A 24,179-nucleotide genomic window follows, 5' to 3' on the forward strand; every position below is an offset into this window, starting at 1 on the left:
ATTGTTGCAAATATTGCAAAATTGCGTATTTCAGAGAAAATGATTATTACAATACAAAAATAGTCTTTTGCATGAATATGTAAATATTTATTATGTTATCAGGCTTTGTGAGGATGATAGTAGAGTTCTTGAGTAGGCTACATGAAGGCATTATTGTGAAATGAATATTTAACGTGCTAGGTTAAAGTTACTGTTAGTATCGAGAATTGATTCAAAATTATTCAATCCATTCTATTAGTGATTTGTAATTTGCTTATATTTGTTTAAATGAAATTTTTTATTATTTAGTAATGTCTGATTTCCATTTTTCTGCTTTGCTGAACTATTTTAGTATTTAGTGCTGAATCGTTTTCTATTAACATCATTTATTAGTGTGAGTAGGTATTGTTGCAAATATTGAAAAAAATCCCCATTTCAGGGAAAATGTAAATTTGATTATTTGAGTGTACTGGAGAAGTAACTGCATTAAGAGGGTTCGCACGGGTTTTTAATTATGTAACTTATGGTATGTATGTTCGGCCACTAGCGGCATGCGTAACTTGCATATGAGCCAATTACTCTTGGAAAGACCTCAGTGAAGACATCTTCCCTCTTAGGCAGGTAGCCCTCTTATGCTTTGCAATAAGTAAAGAAACTAAACCATTTGTTATATATATTTCTTTTAGAACGAAAATGGCACATAAAGAATTTCTTACTATAAAATGGATTTTACATTTTATCTCAAAAACTGCCTATTTCTATGTTTATTTAAAAAACTAAAATTTGTTACAGAAACTTAAAGAAAGATGGGTAAGGGCGGCAATTTTAAGTTTTTGCCCCGCCAAGGAAAAATGCTAAATCCGGCGCTGTTTCAAAGTAACTTGAATAAAATGCATATACAGTACAAAATCCATAATCCGGACTCATTGGAACTTCGCCTATTCCAGATAAGGGTTTTTTCTGGATTATAGATCATCAATTTAAATCTGGTAAGATGGCATGCAGAAATTATACAGTTGAAAATATGAAACCGTAATTTATGAAATAAAGAGCAATTATGATCTAAAGGGTATCAAATTTTACAAAAAAAAAAAAAAAAAACTTAATATTTATTTGTTTACTTTATTTATTAAACATTTCTTTCAATATGCACATGCGTAAAATTTGTGGCTTTGAGGTCCGGATTATAGATCATTCCGGATAATGGACGTCTGGTTTATGGACTTTGTACTGTATATCATTTTATGATTTGGTTCTTTGCTTCACAAAAATTTAATTTATTTACAGCTAATTATTTTTCTTGGGAGGTTGGATGAATATATATGTATTCTATCGTAATTAACTTTTTACTGCTAATAAAAAATTGCAAGATTATCTTAGTTACATTCAGACATGAGCACATCTGTCAGTTACCAGTGTTACTCTTTAATGGTCAATACTAAGGAGTTAGACTTCTTTCTATTGAAAACTAAAAATCTTTTGTTTATGTTAAAATAAAGTTTCATAGAACATAAACTGTTAACTTGGAATACATACCACATTTTTTCACGCATAATAATAAATTTCCACTTGATTTATTTTTGTATATGTTTGAGAATGCAACATGTATTCATTTTGCAGATTTCATGTTTGGAAGTTGAGGAACCCCATACATTTAGTTATGTGGCTTTCAATTTAAAATTTCCTCAACCAACATTTTATTTATTAATAAAACGTAATCATATACCATTTTAACTCAATATAAAACCTTCCTTACATTTTAGGATAAATTTAAGATATTAAATATAGGATGAATGTTTATTTTGACTTGCAATAATTCTGAGAAAGATAATCTTAGCCTTTTTCTCCCCTACCTCCAAAATTTCCTTGAAATACCAGTACTTTTATCTATGGCCCAAGACACTGTTACTTCTTTGTTTCCATCTATTGCAGTGACCAATGTAGTAGATGCCAGCCTAAATTGAAATTGCTCAGGTAGATGTGACTATTATAATTAGCAGTACTTTTGCAGTTTATATGTGTGGTTATTACCTCCGTGGTATATTTAAAGTTCAAATGGCATAATTATACTATATAGTATGACAATTGAACTCCTTTCTCTCATTCTGTAATTTAATTTATCAAAATATCCATAAATTAGACTTAACCATATTTTAGAACGGCAATATAGCAAAAAATGAGGATGCAAAAATCTTTGAGTAAATACTGTATTGATTTTTAAAAGAACTATGAGAACTAGCTTAAATAGCATGTGATCTGTAGGTCACAGTGTAGCCCACCAAAGATTTTAATGTGCCTTACCTACTGCTTTTTTTAATGTTTATTTGTTTTGTAATTTCTATTAATTTTTTAACTTCACATTTTCTTTCAGAAACTATTTACGCTGGTCAAAAGATGATACTTCAGTTGTATCATGTATTTCATCATCAATATGTTTGTTAGACTGTATTAAATGGAAATGTTTATGTTTATTGAAGTGCCATTATGATTTTAATATTCTCATTGCTCAAATTCCATACTTGTCATATTTTTTCTGTATGTGCTTTTTGTACTTTTCACCATAATGAAACTTTGTAATTAATAGTCAGCCAAATATGTGTTCTGAATTCCATTGGAGTTTTATGCCTTTTTCTATAATATATTTGGTTATATGATAGCAAAATTATTAAATTAATGTTAAATATTATAGATAAGTAGTATTTATTTTCAATTTAAGACCAAAAATAAAGTTGAAGATATTAAATGTTCAATTAATAAGCCATAGAAATGTTTAAAAAACAATTATTTAGATGTGTTTAACTGTAGGGTAAATATCTACCAGAATAAACTCATATTTATGCTTGAATGAATTATAAACATTATTGAGAAAAAGTGATTCTTTTTTTCAGTTCACTGGTAATGTAGATGTGGTTTGAAATAGATGTGTTACAATAAAGCTTTATGATTTATGTAATTAACTATATATTAGCAATTTTCTTTTATCTGAATGAGAATATTTTGCATATAATAGTGTATAATAATTTTCTTGTATCTTAACCCTTTTGGTCCTAATGGGCACGTACATCCCACAGATTGTATTTCATGGCCTGTTGGGTAAATAAAGCCCACTTTTAAATGGGTTTTTATGTTTTCAGTGTTTTTAAGAAATTAGGGAACAAATAGACTAAAGAAACCTGGCAACAATTTTAAATTGGAAATGGCACACTTATGTTTTTGAGCATGCTGATTACTTAAGTTTTGATTTGTCTATTCTTTTTTATTATTACTTTACAGTAAATACATTTATATTTTAAAGCATGCTTAGTATGAAGTAGTTCTTATTAAGTAGTAATTTAACTTTTTTATTGTCAGATTTAAGAAATTTTGAATAAATTCTTTTTTGGGGATATATTGTCCCAATTGTATTTAATGATGGGTTAATATGTCCCATCAGTGATCAAATTATTACATCCTGATAAAAATTTTTGTTGTATATGAACTTGTGCATGTGGCAGAGTTTACATTTTGTAATATTCATATTATATATTACCACAAATTTTTGTTTTGTTTTCTGAGACAGGGTAATATCCTAGACGATTGGGACAATAGTCCCAGTTGACAATACGATTGGGACATATTGTTCCAGGAGATTTCCAAGAAATGGGAAACGTTAAAAACTTTAAACTCATATTACAATTCTTTTAGTATGTCAAGATTAAATTAAACTACTTTTCATAGTTAAATTTTAATTATGTAAAAATCAGGTTGAAAAGGTTAAGGCAGACCGGGAAAAAAAATTTTAAATATATAAATATAAGAAATTGCTTGCTTAATGGCATTTAACAATTACAGGCTTAATGGCATTTAACAATTATATGCTTAATGGCATATAACTGTTAAACCAGCTCTAATTTTTCATTAAAAAAAGTATATATTTCAAAATAATAGTTAATCACTATGTCTTTTATTTTACTCTCAAATATGAGAAATATATATATGCATAACTAAAGATTTATTTAATTTTTAAATAGACTGCAGTGGTTGAAGATAACATAATATGAAAGCTGTATTTTATATTGCATTAATTTGAATTATTGAAATTAAGCTAAATCTATTACTTTAATTTTCAGTGATTAAGTGTCTATCACTTTTTCCTTATTCTTTAATATAAATAAAATAGAAAAAAGTAAATGATTCAATAAATTTGCATAAAAATGAACAATGGAAAGAGGACATTATAATCCATATTATGAAAATTTATGAAAGTAAACAGCAGTAGAATTAAACAAATAAAGGCTGACAGATAAAATATGTAGTATTATATTACGTATTTTATCTACAAACCTTTAAGATATTTTATCTAATGAATATCATAAAATGTATAATGCTTACTATTCTAACAATGAGTAATTATAATTAAATTAATGTTGATTTTCTTGTATACCTTACTGTACAATTACCGTATTTGACAGCATATAAGATGCCCTTTTTTTCCTAAATTTGGTCTCAAAAAAATTACCTGTGTCTTATACGTGAAGGACACAGTCTTATACGTGAAGGTAATTGCATTCAATAATCGTTTATTTGGCTTTTACGAAACGTGAGAACTAAAAGAAACCACGCTATTGAAACTTTTTTTTCCTTGTGGTCAAATATGGTATATTAAATATTAAATCATAATTGTGATATAATGTTTCTGAGCATGATTGTCTCTTTTATTATTTATTTGGGAGTGGGGGAGGCTTTAAACTGTATTCTCTTACCTGATTATTTTATAGCTAAATCATTTTATTAAATGGATAAAAGTTTAAATATTATAGCAAATGATTTAGACTTTTCATATTAAAGTACTATGAAAGAAATTAATGTCAAAAACAAATATTTGGCATTTCAGTTGCTTAAGATATCATTATAGGTAGCAGAAGTAGTCAGTGTCAAAAAGTGCTTGATTCAAATTATGCATTAAACCAATTCTGATTTCAAAAATTTAACTTTTTTTTTCATTATCAAGCCAGCAATATTCAGTATATCTATGTGATTGCAAATGAATTTGTGAATTTTGCTATATTTTGTAAAATATGTTTTTAAATGCTATTACTTTAGCCTATCTTTGAATGCATTAATTAAATAAATACATAGGTTTAATTGTGTATCAGTATTTCTTTAAGTAGACTTTAATTTTACAGGGATATGAGTTTAATAAGCTACAGTGTTAATCTTATTACAACTTTGTAAGTGTTTATGGGTATATAACCATATTGTGATAATTAATTTGAATTTTTTAATATTAGAATTATATAATTCTTTTATATTATCCCAAATATATATGCATATGTACTCACTTGCATCTAACAAATTGTTAAACTTTTTGTTTAAAATATATGTAATTTTGTTGTACTTTGAGCATTTAAGTATTAAATGTTGTGCTGTTAAGATTAAAATTTTTACACATGTGTTGTTTGAAGATTTTAATTTTAATTTCTTTTTTTAGTTACCTCATTTAAGATTTTATATCTTTGTTATGTATATTTTAACATTTTTATATTTTGTGGCAAACTGTATTTTATATTTCTTCTTTCATAAGTAGTGTATCTTAGCCATTAAATATAGGAATAAATTTGCAACTGTATATGGTATTTAATCACATATGAATTTTTATCAGAAGTAATCCATCATTACACTATTATCTGTATTTTATTTTATATTTTTTAAAGAAAAGAATTTGTACACTGTTATTTTCAGTCTAACTATAAATAATTTTATGTGATTGAGGAGTAAACTCCAGTAAGGTATTTTCATGTGATTTTCTTAGAAGAATATTTTTTTTTACTTTCATCATGTATGTAAGATCCATTTATGATCTTATGTATTAAGATCATAAATAATGTAATAAGATTACATATAAGATCCATTATGAGCTTATGTATTATCTTGTTACATAAGATGCAACTTAAGATCCATTTATGCAAGAATATCTGAAAAAGAATTAACCATTACAAAAATGGTAACAAAGTGGTTATCTTTCTAAAAACATACATCCTGATGTAATATTTTTTAAAGTTTCATGGAAGGTCAATGTAAACCTTTTTCTATTGTTTTAAAAAAAATAATTATCAATCATATTGTTATTAAAAACACAACCTATGTATAAGTTTAATTATATAAGTTTACCAATTATATAAGTTTTGTAGTTCTTTAATGAGCACAGCTGGTATAATCATATTGACCTGAATGTAAGTTGATGTTTTTCCTTAATTTGTTGTTTTGTAAACCATATCCATTATATATGCATAACCTAACATTTTAAAAAATACACAAAGATAATTTATCTCTTGTTTTAGTCCTTTGACTTTATTTGATAAAACATGTGTACTTTATTATTCCCAAGTTATAGTATATAGATTAATTATGTCTTTCACGTAAAAATCATTCAACATATTTAACTTATATATATATATCTGGGTGGGGAGTTGAAGATGATAGCCAGAGTTTTAAATAACTGAAGATGCTCATCAGCCTCTTGCGCTGTTGGGATCTTAGTGGTGATTTCACATTGCGAACAAGGGCCATGCACACAGCATGCCTGCTTAGTGCGTCAACGTGTCTCATCTGTTGATTGGGTCGGTGGATAACTTCATATTCAAAGTCTTCAAGTAGTAATGCCCATCTAGTTATTTTGGGTGTCAGATCTTTTTTTTTTTTTTTTTTGCATTGTTTTCTGGAATGCTTCGCAGTCGGTGACTATTTTGATTTTTCTCCCTAAGAGATAACTTTGAAATTTTTTTAAGGCTTCGACAAACGCTAGCACTTCGAGTTCATGACTTGACATTTTTTCTTGTTGGGGTGATGTTTTCTTACTCATGGAATGGATGTGATGCAACTATCCATCATCTGAGCGTTGAAGCAACACTGCACCGAAACCATGACTACTAGCATCCATATGTAACTCCAGAAGTTTTACCTTGCTTGTTTTTTGATCGGATCCCATTCTATGTCAGTAGCCATAAAAAGTTCACTCTAAGCCATTGCAGTAAAATTTGATGTGTCTATAAATTCTAAGCTGCTGCTCATCCTTATTTTGAAGTATCCCAGGACAGGCTCCCAGATTTTCTGCGGGTTGGAAGTTGAAGATGATATCCTTAAATAACACTTCCACACCACCAGACATTTAACGAATAATAATTGATAATAGAATAGCTACAGATTTGAATTAAAATAACTGTACCATTGCATGTTCTCACGCTTATTAGATACAGCATGACTTGTTAAATAGCTACTCAGATGACGCTTGTTAGATACAGCTAAGTATTTAAATAGCTACTCTTGCTTGCTATTTTAACAGAGTTCTTTTGTTACCACCTTCATGTGGAAACAGCATCTATCTTCATTGTCTTTCACCTCGCTCTTGCTGCAGGCGCATAGGTGATGCCCTCTGATGGCTGTGTTGAACTAATGGATACCCCATATATATGTATATATATATGGCTGCCTGTAAATGAGTTTGTATTCCAAATCCATTTTTCTGCTGATGTATTCACATTGTTAGAACATTCACTATAATTGTATATTAGTTAGATGTCATATGTCTTTTGAATTCTTTGTATTACAGAATGATGTTATTCTCATGAAGTCATTTTTTTAATCATAAATTTTACAACGTTCTATTCTATTTTATTTAAAACTGCAATATTATTAGCAGTTCTGTGCTGCAATTGCTGCAGATCCCAGGGGTATGAATGGTGTGTAAAATTAACAGTTATGAATTAAGTTAATCATGTAAAATTGCATTTAAAATTTATAATCTGTGTTGCTCATCTTTGTGTATTTTGATGTAAGAAGATCGGCACTTCAGTAGTGCCTAAAATTTCCCATGGAAAGGTGTCTTGAAATTTATGATTGATGCAAAGTTGATATGCTCCTCTTTGTTCATCATTATCAGCAAGTTCTTCGATGGGACCATTTGAAAAGATTGCTGAGGCAGCAAAGAATACATAGAAATATCCTCTAAAATTATAATGAAAGGGAGGAAGCATGCCCCTAGTAATCAAGATTTAAGAAGATTAACGCACAGAGAGGGCTTCTTCAGCCAATGAAACAGATGCTAGCCACACCCAGTTTCACTCCTGTTAATGAAAATACTATGTACAATTACATATTAGGAAACTATATGTGCTTGAATGGATGCTACTATGACAGATATTGTGATTAAAAAATACAGCTGAAATTGTAGTAATACAAAATATTAAAACAAGTGCTTCTTGATTTTGATTACATTTTAGTTTTACTAAATATGCCAGATACTCAAATTTCACACGCTATAAATACCACTTATGCATTGAAGAAGCTTAATGTAATGAAATGATATTTTATTTTTATAATTTTCAATATCCATGTAACAAAGTCGTCAAAAATTCAAATTTATTTCATGTTAAATTTCTCTTGCCAAAAAACTTAAAAATTGCTTGAATGGGAAGTAATAATACAAAGTAATGTAGATAAAATATAAAATTTATGTTATAACAAGTAGACACTTTTATGTAAGTATTTTCTTTTCCTTACTGCTCCACTGTTGTAGCTTAATTATGAGCATTGCATTTTTTCCTTCTTTCTACAGATTAATGGAAGTATTGTAATCGCAGAAAATTTCCATTTTGACTGGTCTTGCAGCCATTCGAAGGATGCTTTTGCATGACATCTGTACATATTGACAGAATGAAGGCCTCTCTTTTCAAATCAGATTGTAAAATGAATTTAGAAGTGTTTTATTTTCATAATGTCTGTACATGCATATGTATCTTACATAAGGCAAAAGCAAGTAACCTTAGAACATTGAAATAGGATTGCTATAACATGTGGTTGTGCGCCTCCCTTTTTGGTTACAATAGCACCAAATGTGTATATATATATATCACTCTCTTACCTGTCTTGTGAGCTCAGTTTTTTTATTCTTTCTTATATGTTTGTAAATTGTTTTTTTTCTCCCTTTAAAAGTGATTGAATTATGTTGTAGAATTATTAACAGTTTAAAAGTTTAAGTAGTGATCCTAATGAGGCTGCTTTGTTACAGGGCCCACTAGCGACCGAGAGGTAAAGTCGTTGTACACTGGTAGTTTGGTCCGGGGTTTGAATCCCGGTGAACGAGCTGGCTGTATGCGCATTTTCTTGCCTTTCCCCATGTGTAATGTATATATGAACCAGTTTCCCTTAAGTCCTCCAAGAAGGCGGGTAGTCCTCGAGTGCTTTGTTGTAACTAAGTAATAATAATTTCTTATATGCTACTTTTCTGGCCATCTGTTACCTCAGATTGCAACAATTTAATGATCTATGGGGGCTGGAGGTATAGAGGACAATTCCTGAGTATCTCATGAGTATCTGTTTCCTTCTGCAACCCCTTAGATCAAATTCATATCAGTGAGCCCTGCGTTCATGTAATGATACATACTGCACAAAAATGATGATAAACGTCAGCAAAATACTTTTATCTACTGCTCAATAGCACCCTGTATAACTTTAACGTGCCATTTTCGCGTACACAAAATCCATTATGAAGTCTGCATATTTCGGCCTCTGTACCTGACTTTACATTTTTCATATATTTTTTAATAACCGGTATGTTATTCGACATTATTTAGCTGTTCAGTTTCTGAGCCTGGAAATAGTAAAAAATGTTTTCTTTTTAATCTAACCTCTTCGATCTTGTGTTCCGCAGAACACCGCGAGTCAAAATAAAAATTCAAAGAGAAAACTATAAAGCCCTCACATTAATTAAATTGTGTTTATTAACAGAAAAATAAAAAGGTAAATTTAGTTACAGATTAATATCAAAACTTAGCATGTGGTCATCATATGTCAAAGAGAATGACATGCAATGCTTTGCAAAACTGAATAGTTTTCTAATGGAAAATTAATTGAATTGAAACGACAGAGTTAATTATACAATAGATAATCTTTTTCAATTGAAGAAAATTATAAAAGAATATTTCCCAGAAGAAAACACTAAGTATGTCTGTTCGAGAACTGCGATAAGTCAAAAGTTTTGCCAGTGAAAAAATGGGAACAACTTTTGTTGACATGTCAACAGATTCGACACTAGAATCTAAATTAGGCAAGAGCAGCTTTCATTGTAGATTCATGCAGAATACGTAGAAGTGTCTCACACAGCTATAGCCATTCGGAACAACGTAGAGTGAAAATTGAAAAATATTTCTCAATATAGGTGGTAAACCAAAACATATATAGAAACAAATTAAATGCAGAATATCAAATGCGATTGCAGATGACATCAATAAAGCTAGACCTTCCACAGTTTGTGTAAAAAATATGCAAGCTTACCTGTGTCACTAAATACAAGGATAGGTGACATCTAAAACATGAGTTAATGCTATTAATGAGTAAATTACATTAATTTTATGTTAAAAATGCTTTAATAAAAAACACAATACTTTTCTTTAATTGTCTTTAAATAAATTGACTTGACGTATTGATCTACTTTAAGTGTTATTTTAAGGTACATTTTTCTAAGGTTGGGATGGGACTCCCCGAAACAGCCTTATAGTTCCTAAGGATTCCGTGAGTCTAAGGGTGAAAAAGCTTAGAAACCACTGATCTAACCCTTTGCACTCGGCAGTCATTGCTACGGAGACATTAAAAGATAATTTGATAACTCCGTTGTCGCTGCTACAGCAACATTGTAAAATAAATTGATACGAGGACAATTGTAGTATAAGCTGGTAACTCTGTTGTTGTGGCATGGCGGCATCTAGATATAACTTTTTTTTTTAATATATATACATTCAGGGAGATATTTCGGCATATGCTTATTGTAATCAATCTGGCAACAGAGCTTCTTCTGATCATGCCTTTATGAACATATTCCTTATCTTAAAATAGCTATGGGAGGGAAAAAAATGGCACGCACGCACCATTACTCCTCGAGTAGCTGGTAAGTTGTAGTAAAATGACTGGGAAATTCTTCAAAATAGTATCAGAAATTGCTCGCAGTGTAAAGGCATTCAGAACAGCGCAGTGAGTGAAAAGTGAAATTTAGCTCCTAATATTTCAAATAACTATTTACTTCATTTCGAGATAATGAGATATGCAAATAGCTACGCAGGATACCTCTAATTTCAAATGTATAAAAAGAATGGCTGTGTTGTGTAATACTCTTAAACTAACTGAAATTTTGTTGAAAATGAACAAAATATTGGGTTGGCAACTAAGTAATTGCGGATTTTTTTTAGAAAATCAAAGACAATTTTTTCATGGAACTAAATAACTTTATTCTGTAATATATTGCCCATTTTGATCAATGACCTTTTGCCATCTTTCAGGCAGCATCATAATCCTACGTTCATAAAACTTGTGGTTTTTATTAGCAAAAAACTGAATCAGGTACGATTTGATATCATCATCATTATTGAAATTTTTACCATTCAAGGAGTTTTGTAAAGATCGAAACAAAACGTAATCAGATTGTGCAAGGTCAGGATTATCCCAACCAAGCTCCAATAATTTTTGCCGAGTGACGAAAGATGTGTGTGGCCTTGCATTGTCATGATGGAATACAAGACCTTTTCGATTTGTCAATTCGAGCCGCTTTTCTTCAATTGCATTGTTTAATTTCGTTAGCTGTTTAATGTAGACATCAGAATTGATCGTTCGTTTGGGTGGTAAGAGTTCAAAGTAGACAATTCCTTTGTAATCCCACCAAACTGATAACAAAACCTTCTTTTGATGAATATCAGCTTTTGATGTTGTTTGAGTTGGTTCATCTGGCCTGCTTCACGATCTTTTCCGCTTGATATTGTTGTAAACAACCCATTTTTCATCGCCAGTTATCAGTCGTTTTAAAAATGGATAATTTTCATTACGTTTCTTTAGCAAATCGCAGCTGTTAATGCGTTGCGTTAAATGCGTTTCTTTCAGTTCGTGAGGAACCCATGTATCGAGTTTTTGAACATAGCCAAGTTGTTTTAATGATTTTCAATGCATGTATGTGATACATGAAGCTTCTCTGAAATCTCACGTGTTGTACTGTGACGATCCGAATCGATTATTGCTTTGATTAGGTCGTCATCAACTTCAACTGGACGACCAGAGCATTTTTCATCTTTGAGTGAAAAATCACCAGAACGAAATTTGGCAAACCAATTTTGAGGCCCCCGAGCGGTAAAAGCCACTGAACACTGGTAGTTCGGTCCGGGGTTCGAGTCCCGGCGAACGGGCATGGCTGCATGGGCGTTTTCGTGGTTTTCCCCATGTGTAACGTGGATACGAGCCAGTTTCCCTTAGAAAGACCTCCACGGGGCATCTCTCTCTTTCCGTGTAGTGCCTAAAGGCGGAGCACGTAATAAGAAAAAAAAAAAATTTTTTTGACACTGCCGTTCTTTTAAGGCTTCGTCACCATAAAAAGCACATAACTTTTTATGAGCTTGCGATGCGTTTTTCCCTTTGCCGAAATAAAAAAGCAAAATATGACGAAAATGTTCCTTTTGATTTTCCATTTTTCAACGAACGCCAAACGAAAACTACGCAACCGATCAAAAAACATTTTTTACTGATTGACAGCTGAATTGCCAACTATCAAATAACAAAATGTGTTTTACATTTGAACTACGTCTGCAACCCTAAAAATTCAACTGAAGCCATCTATGAGTGAAATCCGCAATTACTTAGTTGCCAACCCAATAATATATCAGGCACATAGAAAAAATAGCAGTTTAACTATAATAAAAAAATCTGACGTGGACACCACGACTTCCTTGTATGACCTATTATACACATTTTTGGTGCATTTCATTTAAATTTATTTCTTCAAATTTCATTAGAGATATTTTTTTTAATTAATTCAGTTCTCATTTCGCGGCAAAGCAAAATCTCAAAACATTATCAAAAAAATTGTAAAATACAGAAAAATGTACGCCAAATGCAGTTAATATTTTTTGATTTTTTTTTAAATGACAATAAAAATTAGTTTCAACGCAAAAACAATTCAGCCAGCGGGCAAGAAGGCAGATTTTTCGGTGCACAAAACTGAAAGTTTACTTTTGGTCCCACTCGGCGAAAAGACATTGAAGGTGCAGGAACACGTAAATCGCTATTCTGCTGAGTTTTAAATGTAAACAAATAGCATTTCGTAACTCACCACTGTAAGTTTTAAATTGTTGATAACTGCATGTAGATTAACCGAAGCTGAACAGAAACCTAAAGGTGATAGAATTATCGGTAAAAGAAAGAAAGGACAATTCCATCCTTGAAATACCATTCATGTAAAATCATCTGCTATACCTTCTTCACAAATACAAGAATCTATGGATGTTAATCCTACTGAACTCAGAATAACGATGACATGCAAGAAGATCAGATTAAAAAAAGGAAAAGCTCCACCAGCTATCTATATCAACGATAAGAAATTCAAATGGACTGAAACATAAATTATCAGACAAGTCGGACTAGTTAAAGTTAATAATGTGGATATTCATAGGACTATGACGAGTATTCTCAACAAGAAAGAAATCAAATACCATTCTTTTCTTCTTCCAGAGCATTTAACTATGGATACAGATCTTGAGGAAATTAAACAAGAACTCATTAGTAAAAATTATCAAGTTTTAAGTGTCACACAACTTTCCAGATGATTTAAGAGAGAAGTTAAAAAATATCCGTTATTCCTCATCACCCTGCAAAAATCAAAAGAAATGTCCAAAGAATCTAAAATATTAGGTCTACACATGAAAGTTGAACTGAACATTACAAAGGACTTACTGGCCCAGTCCAGTGCTTCCGATGTCAAGGATTTCACCATTCACAAGCTGCTTGCCATAATGACTTTAGATATGTTAAATGTGGTGATAACCATAACTCAAGAACCTGTCAAATAGACAAAAGTGCACCTGCTAAGTGTGCAGATTGTGATCTAGACCACAAAGCTTCATTTAAGGGTTGTGAAAAGTTTCCGAAGCAAGTTAAAAAAGAACAAATCAAATCATATGCTGATAGGTTTATTATCAATAAGTCATTTGCTGAAGCCATCAAAACTAATAATAATCCTTCACCAAATCTCATTGCAGAAACAAAAATGATATTTGATGACCTTAATACTCTAGTCATCTTCCTGAATAACTCAGGAATACTCTTGGTATTGTTAACAAAATTGATGAACTTTTGGACTTTTTTATAGAATATAACATAGATATTGTCATGATCTCTGAAACACATGTTGTTCCTGCCGATAGACTGTATATTGCTAATCACCGCACCTACAGAGGTGATAGACTTTCACAAAGAAGAGGAGGAGCTGCAATTTTTGTTAAAAATTCTCTGCTATCTTGTCTTGTCTCGACCCCACAATTTCGTACCATCCATTTTACGGCTATTTATAATCCACCACGACATCGACTTTCTGAAAATATGATGAAAAACTTACTTCCGGAAGATCAGCAAGTTATTATGCAGGAGACATGAATGCCAAGGACCTCGAATGGGGACGCCGTCGTTCTAACACCAATGGACGTATTTTGCATAATTTTATCTGCAATCATCCTATTGCATTACATGTCCCTTCTGAAGCCACCTATTGTCCTGCCTCACCAAATCTCTCGGACATCCTGGATATCATCCTTGCAAATACTTCTATCCGTATTTCCTTGGATGTCAAGGCAGAACTTACATCTGATCATGTACCTGTCATTGCTTCTCTTGGTGTTTCTAAAGAAGACCCTCCTATTACCAGAAATAATACTGACTGGATTACCTTTCACAATATCTTAATCAAACATCCTCCTATTTTCACTTCGCTTTCTACCAAACAGGATATCGATCTTGCTATTCAAATCTTCACTGACAGTATTATGAAAGCTTTCAGAGATGCTACAGTTACCATTCAATTAACTAACAATAATATTCGACTCCCTTGCAGTATCAGAGTCAAAGAAAGAAACCGATTGCTGAAGCTTTGGCACCGTAACTAGGACCCTGCCCTTAAAAGAGAAATCACTATTTTTAATAGAAGAATCAAGAAGCTTATCACTGATTTTAAAAGGGAAACAAGAGAAGATTTTATATCTAAACTTAATGACGGTTCATTGTGAAAGTATCTTCAAAATCTTAAAAGAAGTAGTATTAACAATAGACCTATCCATACGGATACTAAAATAGCCTACTCGCTTAAAGATAAAAGTTGATATTTTCGCTGAATACCTGGAAAAGCAGTGTACTCCTAATATGGAGCCCATGAATCAGACCTTTAAAGATGTTCTGGAAAGCTATGTGTATTCCTGGCTTCATACTTCTTCGGCTCATAACATCCCAAGACTTACTTCTCCTCTTCTCCTATGGGAATTGCTAATATTATTAGATATCTCAACATCAAAAAACTCCTGGAAGTGATCAAATTATTAATAAAATGCTTCGTAACTTACCTAGAAATCTTATCAGTAAATTCACCAGTATTCTCAACACTTGTCTTACTCTCAACTTTTTCCTTGATCCTTGGAAACAGGCCAAGATCTTTCTTTTTCCCAAACCGGGTAAGGATGTGACCAAACCTGATGGCTATCGTCCAATCAGTTTGTTATCCAGTCTTGGCAAAATTTATGAAAGATGGGAACCTTTTCTTCGTCTGCTACCTAATGATCAGTACGGATTCAGAAAAAACCTCAGTACTACTCGATAAGTTGTTAGAATTGTAGAATTTGGGGGATCTGCATTCCATAACAAGCAAAGTGTTGCACTCCTTATGCTGGACGTGGCAAAAGCCTTTGACCGCGTCTGGCATGAGGGGCTCATCTTCAAGCTTATCAATTTAGGACTTCCCAGAGAACTCATTCTTCTGATTTTCTCCTTTTTGCAGAACAGCACTTTCTTCGTCGCTCAAGGAAATGAAAAATCCAATTCAAGACCTATAAGATCCACCGTCCCACAAGGAAGTATTCTCGGTTCAGTACTATATCTTTTGTACATATCAGATTTTCCTCACCCTGGTTTGGACAATTACTCTGTGTTAGCATGTTATGCCGATGATACGGCGATTGCAATTAAATCTATCCAAGCTAATCATGCAATAGACAAAATGTAAAATTACCTCTATGCCGTAGAAGTTTGGTGCATAAATTGGCGTGTAAAAATCAATGCTAGCAAGTCACAACTTTTAATTCTCAACAAAATAAGAAAAACATTGGTTTTAAAGATCTCTACCTTTTTCAAGAAGCTGTTCCTTTGGTCACAAAGGCTAAATATTTAGGAATTATTTTGAACCAAAGACTCACATGGTCCAACCACATTAAAAGTCTCAAGAGCAAAGCCATGGGCATAATGTGCAGATTCCTCCCGGTCATTGGAAAATATTCAAATCTTAGCTTGCGCACCAAAAGACATATTTATACCACTTGCATACGACCGATACTTTGTTACGCTGCTCCTGCTTGGAACACAGTCACTCAAATTCAACTGCATCAATTACAAGTAGTGCAAATAAATTTCTGCGCATTATTTACTGATTCACACTTTCTTATCCGTAATGAACTTTTACATAGAACTTAAGGTTACTTAAGGTTGTTTTGTTGTATTTGAATTTGCCATTGGGACCATTGTTGTAGAGTATCTTTCTCATATTGTTGTCATTGATTTGCATTGTCTTAGGTCCTTCTTGAAAGCTCTAATCGCTCGTCACGTTTTGCGAACTTGTCCGATTGGATTGTCTTGCTTCTTTTGGTACTTCTCTTCTTCCCCTTTTCTCCGTTTTCTCATCTGAGATTTTCTCCACGTCCGGATTTCTTTGTGTAAAGTGCCCTTGGGCTTTAATCCTGGAACCGGCAACATTGCTCTTCCCACTAGCTCAGTCAATTATAAACTCTAAAGGTATAAAAACCTTATCTGGAACATAAGAACAACATAATTCAATCGCTTTGAAAGCAAAAAAATGCATAATTTACCAACATATAGGAATAAAAATTCTAAGCTTGAGCCATTTAACATAGTGGAAATATTTATTGGTGCAGTCGATTGCAACGTAAAAGGGAGGTGCACAATTGCGTGTTATAGCAGTCCCATATATAAAATTTCAATGTTCTACGGCTACTCGTTCTTGAGTTATGCAATATACAGACGTGAAGAAAAAATCTCTTCTTAATCCATTTAGAACCCTTTTTGGCAAACACAGTCCTTTATTCGATCTGTACATACAGATATCACGTAAAAACTTCGTTTAAATGGTTGAAATGCATATTTTCGTTGAAATATGATACCCGAATTTTTTCACGATTACACTATTTCCTTTACTTCAAACATAGAAGTAAAAAGGGTTTTTTTTTTTTTTTTTTTTTTTTTTTTTTAAATGTATTACATGTAACAAAATTACAATGAAATAAGCAATTGGTTAGTTCTTACTGGCATTATGTTGAGGAGGGAGGAAGGGTTTCGATAAAGTACGTTTCATTTAGATCATCTTTGTACCACCTAAAATTATAAGGATCCTTGTGAAAAGTATTCTAAACAAACATAATATACAATATGGTAGCGGCTTTTCATGCGAAAGTATTCAAAGTAAACCTAATGTGCCTAATAGTGTAATTAATGTGATGTTCAAAGTCAGATTTTCTGTAATGTTAAACTGATATCAGCTTTGAAAATAAAATTCTGCTGCAAAATCGGAGTAGGGTTCACTCATGCAGCTCAAAAAGAAATTGACTGAGAACAAAAAGAATTGTGCTTTATGACCCCATTAAAATTTCGATCGACATCGCAATAAAAAAAAAGTAACTAAGTAAAAATTTCTGCCCGAACTGTCTCTTTGTTACGCTTGAGGGCGTTAAGAAAGACTGCGTGATCCACATTTTGATAAACTTTTTTTCTTCCCGTCATCTGCACCGAAAACTGCGTTTGTAAACATCATTTGTCCAATTCGACAAGAACTGGTTCCGATCGTCTGGGTAATTCGGTAAGCCGCAATGGCCACAAACGTGAAAGCCTGACTCGCCTGTCTCAACTACTCGACCGAATTTTCTCGTAAAAATTTCTTGAAAAAGAATTATAATTTTTTATCAGGTTTTTCTCGTAGACTTTCGCTTGTTGCGAGCAGTCAAGCATATAGTCAATCTTAAACCTCACAATGACATCAAATAACGTAATAAATTATCTGATTGAGATGTTCTTTTGTTTAAAAAAGATATTGTAATTAATTATTATAATGACTATCATTTTATTTCTTAATATAAATGAAACTATGATATGAATAACAAATCAGATTTTACACTGCATATTTATTATAGTTATTTTGCCGTGAGGTTCTATTACTCCATGCGAGAGAAAAACTAGTAAATAATTCTAACAATTTTCATATAAACTGAATATGAATACAAAATCTGTTTCGGCTTCAAAATCAATGCTTTAGAGGCTAGTTTTCGTGGTTACCTATGTGTAAGGTGAACATGAGCTAGTTTCCTTTAGAAAATCTTCTATGAAGACATCTTCTCCCTCAATTTGCACTTTGCCGCATTCAGAGAACTAACTAATCAATACAAATGTATTCAGCTTTCACGCACATTCAACAATGATACCATTTCTCATCCATCTTTGGTACTGTAACTGAGTTTTAATCATATTCATTCCAGAATTAGAATTCAACTTGTAGAGACATTAGGTCATTTTCGAAACAGGAAGAAGTGAAAAATGAGCAACGCCTTCGCCGGGAATCGAACCACGAACCTCTGGAATACGCGTCCAGCGTGCTGACCACTACACTAAGAAGGCATGCTAAGAAGGCTGAAGAAATATCTTATAAACTTCGTGATTTCAAAAAGTCCTTAAAACAGATGAACTTCTCAAGCGTTCCTTTAAACCTTTCTATAATATTTCGCTTTCGTAGCTATTCTAGTCTTTTACGCAATTTTTAAAACATTTCTTAGAAATGGCAAAAGCTATGAACGACGTAATAGTTTTGAGTTTTGTTTGCTGGCGGCAACCTGAAGGGACGTCGGTTCCATATCTTCTGGCTGCATGTAACTTCTTACATTATTATGAACTAAGATGCAAATTAAGATGTACGTGCATCTTAAATAGAATGACTTTATGAAAATGAAAATTACTAAATGAAATTTAATAATAAGAAAAAAAATTCCAATCAGCAAAAATGCAGTGATATGCAGTGCTCTGAAAAAGTGGATGTGTGTATATAGTATTATACATGCACATGTGTATATATCATTAAGCAATTAGGTGAACACTTAAAAGCTTCCTGTGTATGTAGGTTCGGGATTGCTCATGGTCGAAACCTAACTGCATATCTGTCTAATTTCTAATTAAAGGAATTATCGGCGTATTGGCAGGGGATTTAAAAAGAGACATTTCTGTAGTTAATTAGGACTCGAAATACCAGTCTAGTCTATAAACACAGAGAATGAAAAAAAGTGTTTTTAATCAATTTCATTTTGACATATTTTGCAACAGTTTCATAAATGGCCATAATCTGTATAGTTTTGTTCAAGGGAGGAGATTTTGCTTTTCTATTCATTTGTAAACTGAAACGATTACGTGCTTCCTGCCCTGGCCCTGAAACCCCAGGCGTATCAACAAGATTTTATTACTTTCTGTCTCTTTTGTAACTGAAGACAATATAATATTCTTTTGATGCTTTCGGCATAATTAGGTCGTCGTTACGGATGACATCATGTGCGAAGAATACCAGTTCGAATTCAAACATATGCGCTTCCAGTGATGCATACAATGAAGAACAATCGCAGAAATTATATCACTAGTAAAGAGAAAAGAATATAGAAGAAGAAAATATCTGTGGAATTTTTTTACTTATCTGTCATATGACGTAAAGGCAACAGTTAATAAATTATAGAAACTTCAAGATGTCTAGTTTACGTGCCGTAACTTTTCTGTGTTTCTTTTATGTCTAAGTATTTATAAAGTTTATCCACTATGAAATATTTGGTGTAAAATTTATAAATTTGTCAGTAAAAATTCAGTGTTACTATTGTAAGTTTTGTAGAATTTAAATGATACAGAAGTTCTTCCTCTGTTGTTATTTTTGTTTTAATTATCTTCCAAAATACTAAAAATGCAGGTTGAGAATCACAAGGAGCATCGCGTGAAAATACATATAGGATCTTCCATGCGAAAATTAAAAAAAAAAAAAAAAAAAATGTTTCACATGTTCTTTCAAGGGCTGTTTAAATTTTGGTTTTAAAATGAGATTTGTCGTAATCTGCTGGTTACATGAAGATTGTTACAAATTCCTTTTTAAATCGAAAGGATTAGTTATAATCTTCATGTAATTTCTTTAGGTGTAAAAAGGAATTAGTGACAATCTTTATGTAAATACCTCCTGCTTCGCTGCAGTCCAAGAAAGGATACAAAGTGAAAAGAACGTCATTAATCCGTCGCCAGATAACAAAAGAAGATAGATAAAAGATTGTGTTTTGCTTCTAGTCGAGCCAATTAAAAGATAAATAACTGACAAGCAAAAACATAAACTCAGATGGGCTTAATGTCGCTAGCATTGTTAGCAGTATCAAATTTGTCGTTTCTGGTGTAGCCGAACATGCTGGGATTATGATCTTCTTTTAAAAATTAAGGAACTTTTCATAAGACTTTGTTTATATTGTAATACTAAATTCTGTATTTGCAGAAAAGGAGGCTTCTGCCGAACATTTTTTTTGTGCGAAGAGGACTAAAACCTAAAACCTGTATCTCATCATAATTGAATAAAATAAAATTTGCCGTCACTTTCACTCAGCACTTTATCGACATAACATTCAAAGAAGATGGCTTTATTTCCTTGAGTACTTATCACAGAAAGTAACGCTACATTTCTCAAAATAAGGTTAAATAATTCATGACTACAGTTACAATTATGAAGTGGGAAGGTTTTATAAATATAGAATCTTGCTTTTGTATAGTCCCCGAAGAGCCAAAATGGCATTTAGTCAAGTATTTATCATCTTTCAATATGTTAATGCAAAGAAATTCTGCAATTTTATATGGAAAATTTGTAGAGATACGCGTAGTTAATAATTTTATGGGGACAGATACAAATTTAAGATTTAATGAATGGTATTTCACCAGGCGTCGAACTGCTCGGGCTGACTGGAAAGTTTGAAGACTGCTCCCACTTCTTTCTTCCGATATTAGACGGTACTGTACTATGGTTCTAAAAGTCGACGTATCTAAACTGCAATTACACAGCGGTTGTCTTTAGTATTTAGTCACAACGCATGGAAGCTCAATGTCAAATGCTGTTTCATTCAGACGCGGAACTGTTAGGACTGAATCCAGCCGCAGAATTGCCAAGAAATTTCAAGTCTTTGTTTTTCTTTTTAGACAGCTTTAGACTTGGTATTACTAAATTTTGCAAAGGTCATACGTCGACTTGTCAACACTTATAGCTGGACGTGCAGGCCCTTTAGTATTTGGTCGAATGGAAGCGCTTAGTACGTTTTATCATGGCGGTTAATGATTGGAGTTGTTTATTCGATTATACACTGACTACCAATACGTATTTGGACACCTATGCAAATGACGATATCTGCGGAACTAAGGTACGTCACGGTCTCCGCCGGTATATATCGTGTAGGAAACAGCATCGGCTTTAGTCGCATGCAAGATGCCTCGCAGTTCGGAGCTTTCTGATTTCGAGAAAGGTAGAATTATCGGTTATTACAAATGTGGCCGATCCTTAAGGGACATATCTAGCGATCTGAAGTACCCAAAATCGACAGAGGCCTATGTGATTAAGAAGTGGAAGGTGAGCGATGATTGTTGGAATGTGCCCCGAGTCGGCAGACCAACGAAACTGGAAGATAGAGACCGACGAGTTCTGTCCAGAGAAATTCGGAGGAACCGCACCCAACCAATGGCCCTCATTCGCGAGGAGTTTCAACAGGCATCTGGGAGTATTGTTTCAATGAATACCAACCGTAAGGAAGCACATCTGCTTGGTTTTCATGGTCGTGCTGCTGCCCATAAGCCTTTGATCACAAAGTCTAACCGCGCTGCTCGGTTAATGTGCTGCAAAGCACATCGAAATTGGACCGTAGATTAGTGGAAACAGGTTCTTTGGAGTGACGAATCAAGGTTCACCCTTTACCGTTCGGATGGCAGAGTCTGGGTTTGGCGTCTACCTGGAGAACGTCTCCTGCCAGAATGCATTGTGCCAACAGTCAAGTTCGGCGGAGGTGGAATTATGGTCTGGGGGTGTTTCTCCTGGTATGGGCTGGGACCCTTGGTCCCCATTCATGGTAAGCTCAACTCCGGTGCCTACTGCACTATTTTGGATGACAATGTGCTTCCTACGTTGTGGCAGTTTTACGGGTTGGACCCCTGTTACTTTCAGGACGACAATGCCAGTTGTCATGTTTCGACGTTAACCAAGGCTTGGTTAGGGGCCAATGGAATTCATCGAATGGACTGGCCTGCCCAGAGTCCAGACCTGTACCCTGTCGAGAACCTCTGGGACGAGTTGCATCGCCGAATTCAGGGGTGCACTACCCGTGCAAAATCGGTGAAGGAACTTCTATGTCTTCTCCAAGCCGAGTGGAAGAAAATACCACTAGCTGTCATACAAAGACTTGTGGAAAGTATGCCCCGGAGGGTCCACGCTGTAATTACCTCTCGTAGAGGCTCTACCAACTATTGATTTTGAACAAAGTTAGTTTTTCTTTTCTATCACAGGTGTCCAAATACTTATAGGTAGTCAGTGTAGTAAAGCACCCGAGAGCTATTTGGCTAGGGAGAGAGAAAGAGGACATTTTGGTAACTGGCTCGTATCCACTTCCACTTAAGGAAAACTACGAAAGCACCCGTGCACCCAATCCATTCGCCTGAAATTAAACCTAGGTTGAAATACTACGGTTTAGCGACTTTACAGCTGGGGTACTTTGGAGACTGAGGAAAGCGTCGCTCACTGTGAAAATATAGTAGAATTTTGTACTAAACTTGGGCAAAATTGTAACGAAACTCATGAAATGTTACGGCATGCATATAACAAGATGATGGAACATGTAGACATGCTTCAGTACTTCAACGGAGAAGGCATTTTAAAATAAGTAATGCGCCAGTGATCAGCAAAGCAGTTATGGTAGGCCGGTCACTTGGGTATGGATATCGATACTACTAATCTGAGGGCAGGCAATAAAGGATGATTACTGTTAAAACGTATTCGAAATCAATTTGTGAGAAACCATGAGCAAGGAACGATCAGATTTTCTCAAGACACAATGCTTTGTTCCAGAACAATGCCTTGCAGTTCATGGTGCTCATATGACATATAGCACCACTATCTGAAATCAGTGAGACAACCAGCACCATTGACATCCATTCATTTTGGCTATACTCAAAGCTGAAAAGGCTACATATTGCATGCAAAGAGGTTCTCTTCCATATGAAGATGCGAAAAACGCCATAACTGTAGAGCTAAATGTGATGTCATTTCATGTATTTGAATCGCTAATAGAATGATGAAAAATGAAATTCAAGTAGAATGGCTCTACAGTGAAACCTCGAGTCACGTCATTTCAGAAACAATTCGATTCGCGAACAAATTATCTGAACAAAAATCGTCTTCTAGAATGTTATCTCGAGTTCCAGAGCCTAAAGTCGGCAACATATGATTTCCAAAGGTATTTTGAAGGAACCCAAGCCACATAATTAACACTCATGGACTTTTGGAAACAACATTTGAATATTGTTGCTTGCGTACAAGTTCGTAATAGATTAAATGCACACAGGTCGATGATAGGTTGATAAAATTTATTTCATCAAAAGTAATGTATCAGAATTTTGGAACTTTTTACAAAATTAGTCCTACAACTTTTCACAGTATCATAGAGTGCAATCAATAATTACACTTCAAACTACTGAGAACGCTAACAGAATGCAATGCAACAGGCATCTAAAGAGCGAAGCTAACCTAGAGGTATGTCAGTACTCCGCACTCACAACTGAACTATCAACTAACAACTGACAGCAGATGCTCTGTCCAGTCTTATATAGTTTTTACTTAGCCGCCGAAATATCTCTGGTACTTCTCGAAATTACTGGAAGACATATGAGGGCCGAATTACGGTTATAGCTACTTAGAGAATCAGTTATTCGATTAGAATATCCGTTACAGCTATACAGGCACCGGACCAAAATGTCTCCAAATGGTCACCGAGTTTGATGACTTTTGAGATTTCTCGCCAAATTTGGTGACAAATATTAGTCGCCACAACCGTTGC

General features: G+C 33.4%; 1 protein-coding gene across 2 annotated transcripts in view; it reads left to right on the forward strand.

Moving 5' to 3' along the window:
• The window catches only part of LOC118183561 (uncharacterized), a 130,795-nt gene extending 122,575 nt beyond the window's left edge, over positions 1–8,220 (forward strand). For both annotated transcript variants that reach the window (XM_035353155.2, XM_085827127.1), the window contains exon 23: positions 2,351–8,220. In XM_035353155.2, the coding sequence (XP_035209046.1) occupies positions 2,351–2,377 (27 nt within the window). In that variant the 3' untranslated portion in view covers positions 2,378–8,220. The remainder of the gene's footprint in view (positions 1–2,350) is intronic.
• Positions 8,221–24,179: the final 15,959 nt, after the last annotated feature.

This window comes from Stegodyphus dumicola, chromosome 11, assembly GCF_044657685.1.
Source record: "Stegodyphus dumicola isolate Sdum_Otavi_A_Nest chromosome 11, ASM4465768v1".
NCBI lineage: Eukaryota > Metazoa > Arthropoda > Arachnida > Araneae > Eresidae > Stegodyphus > Stegodyphus dumicola.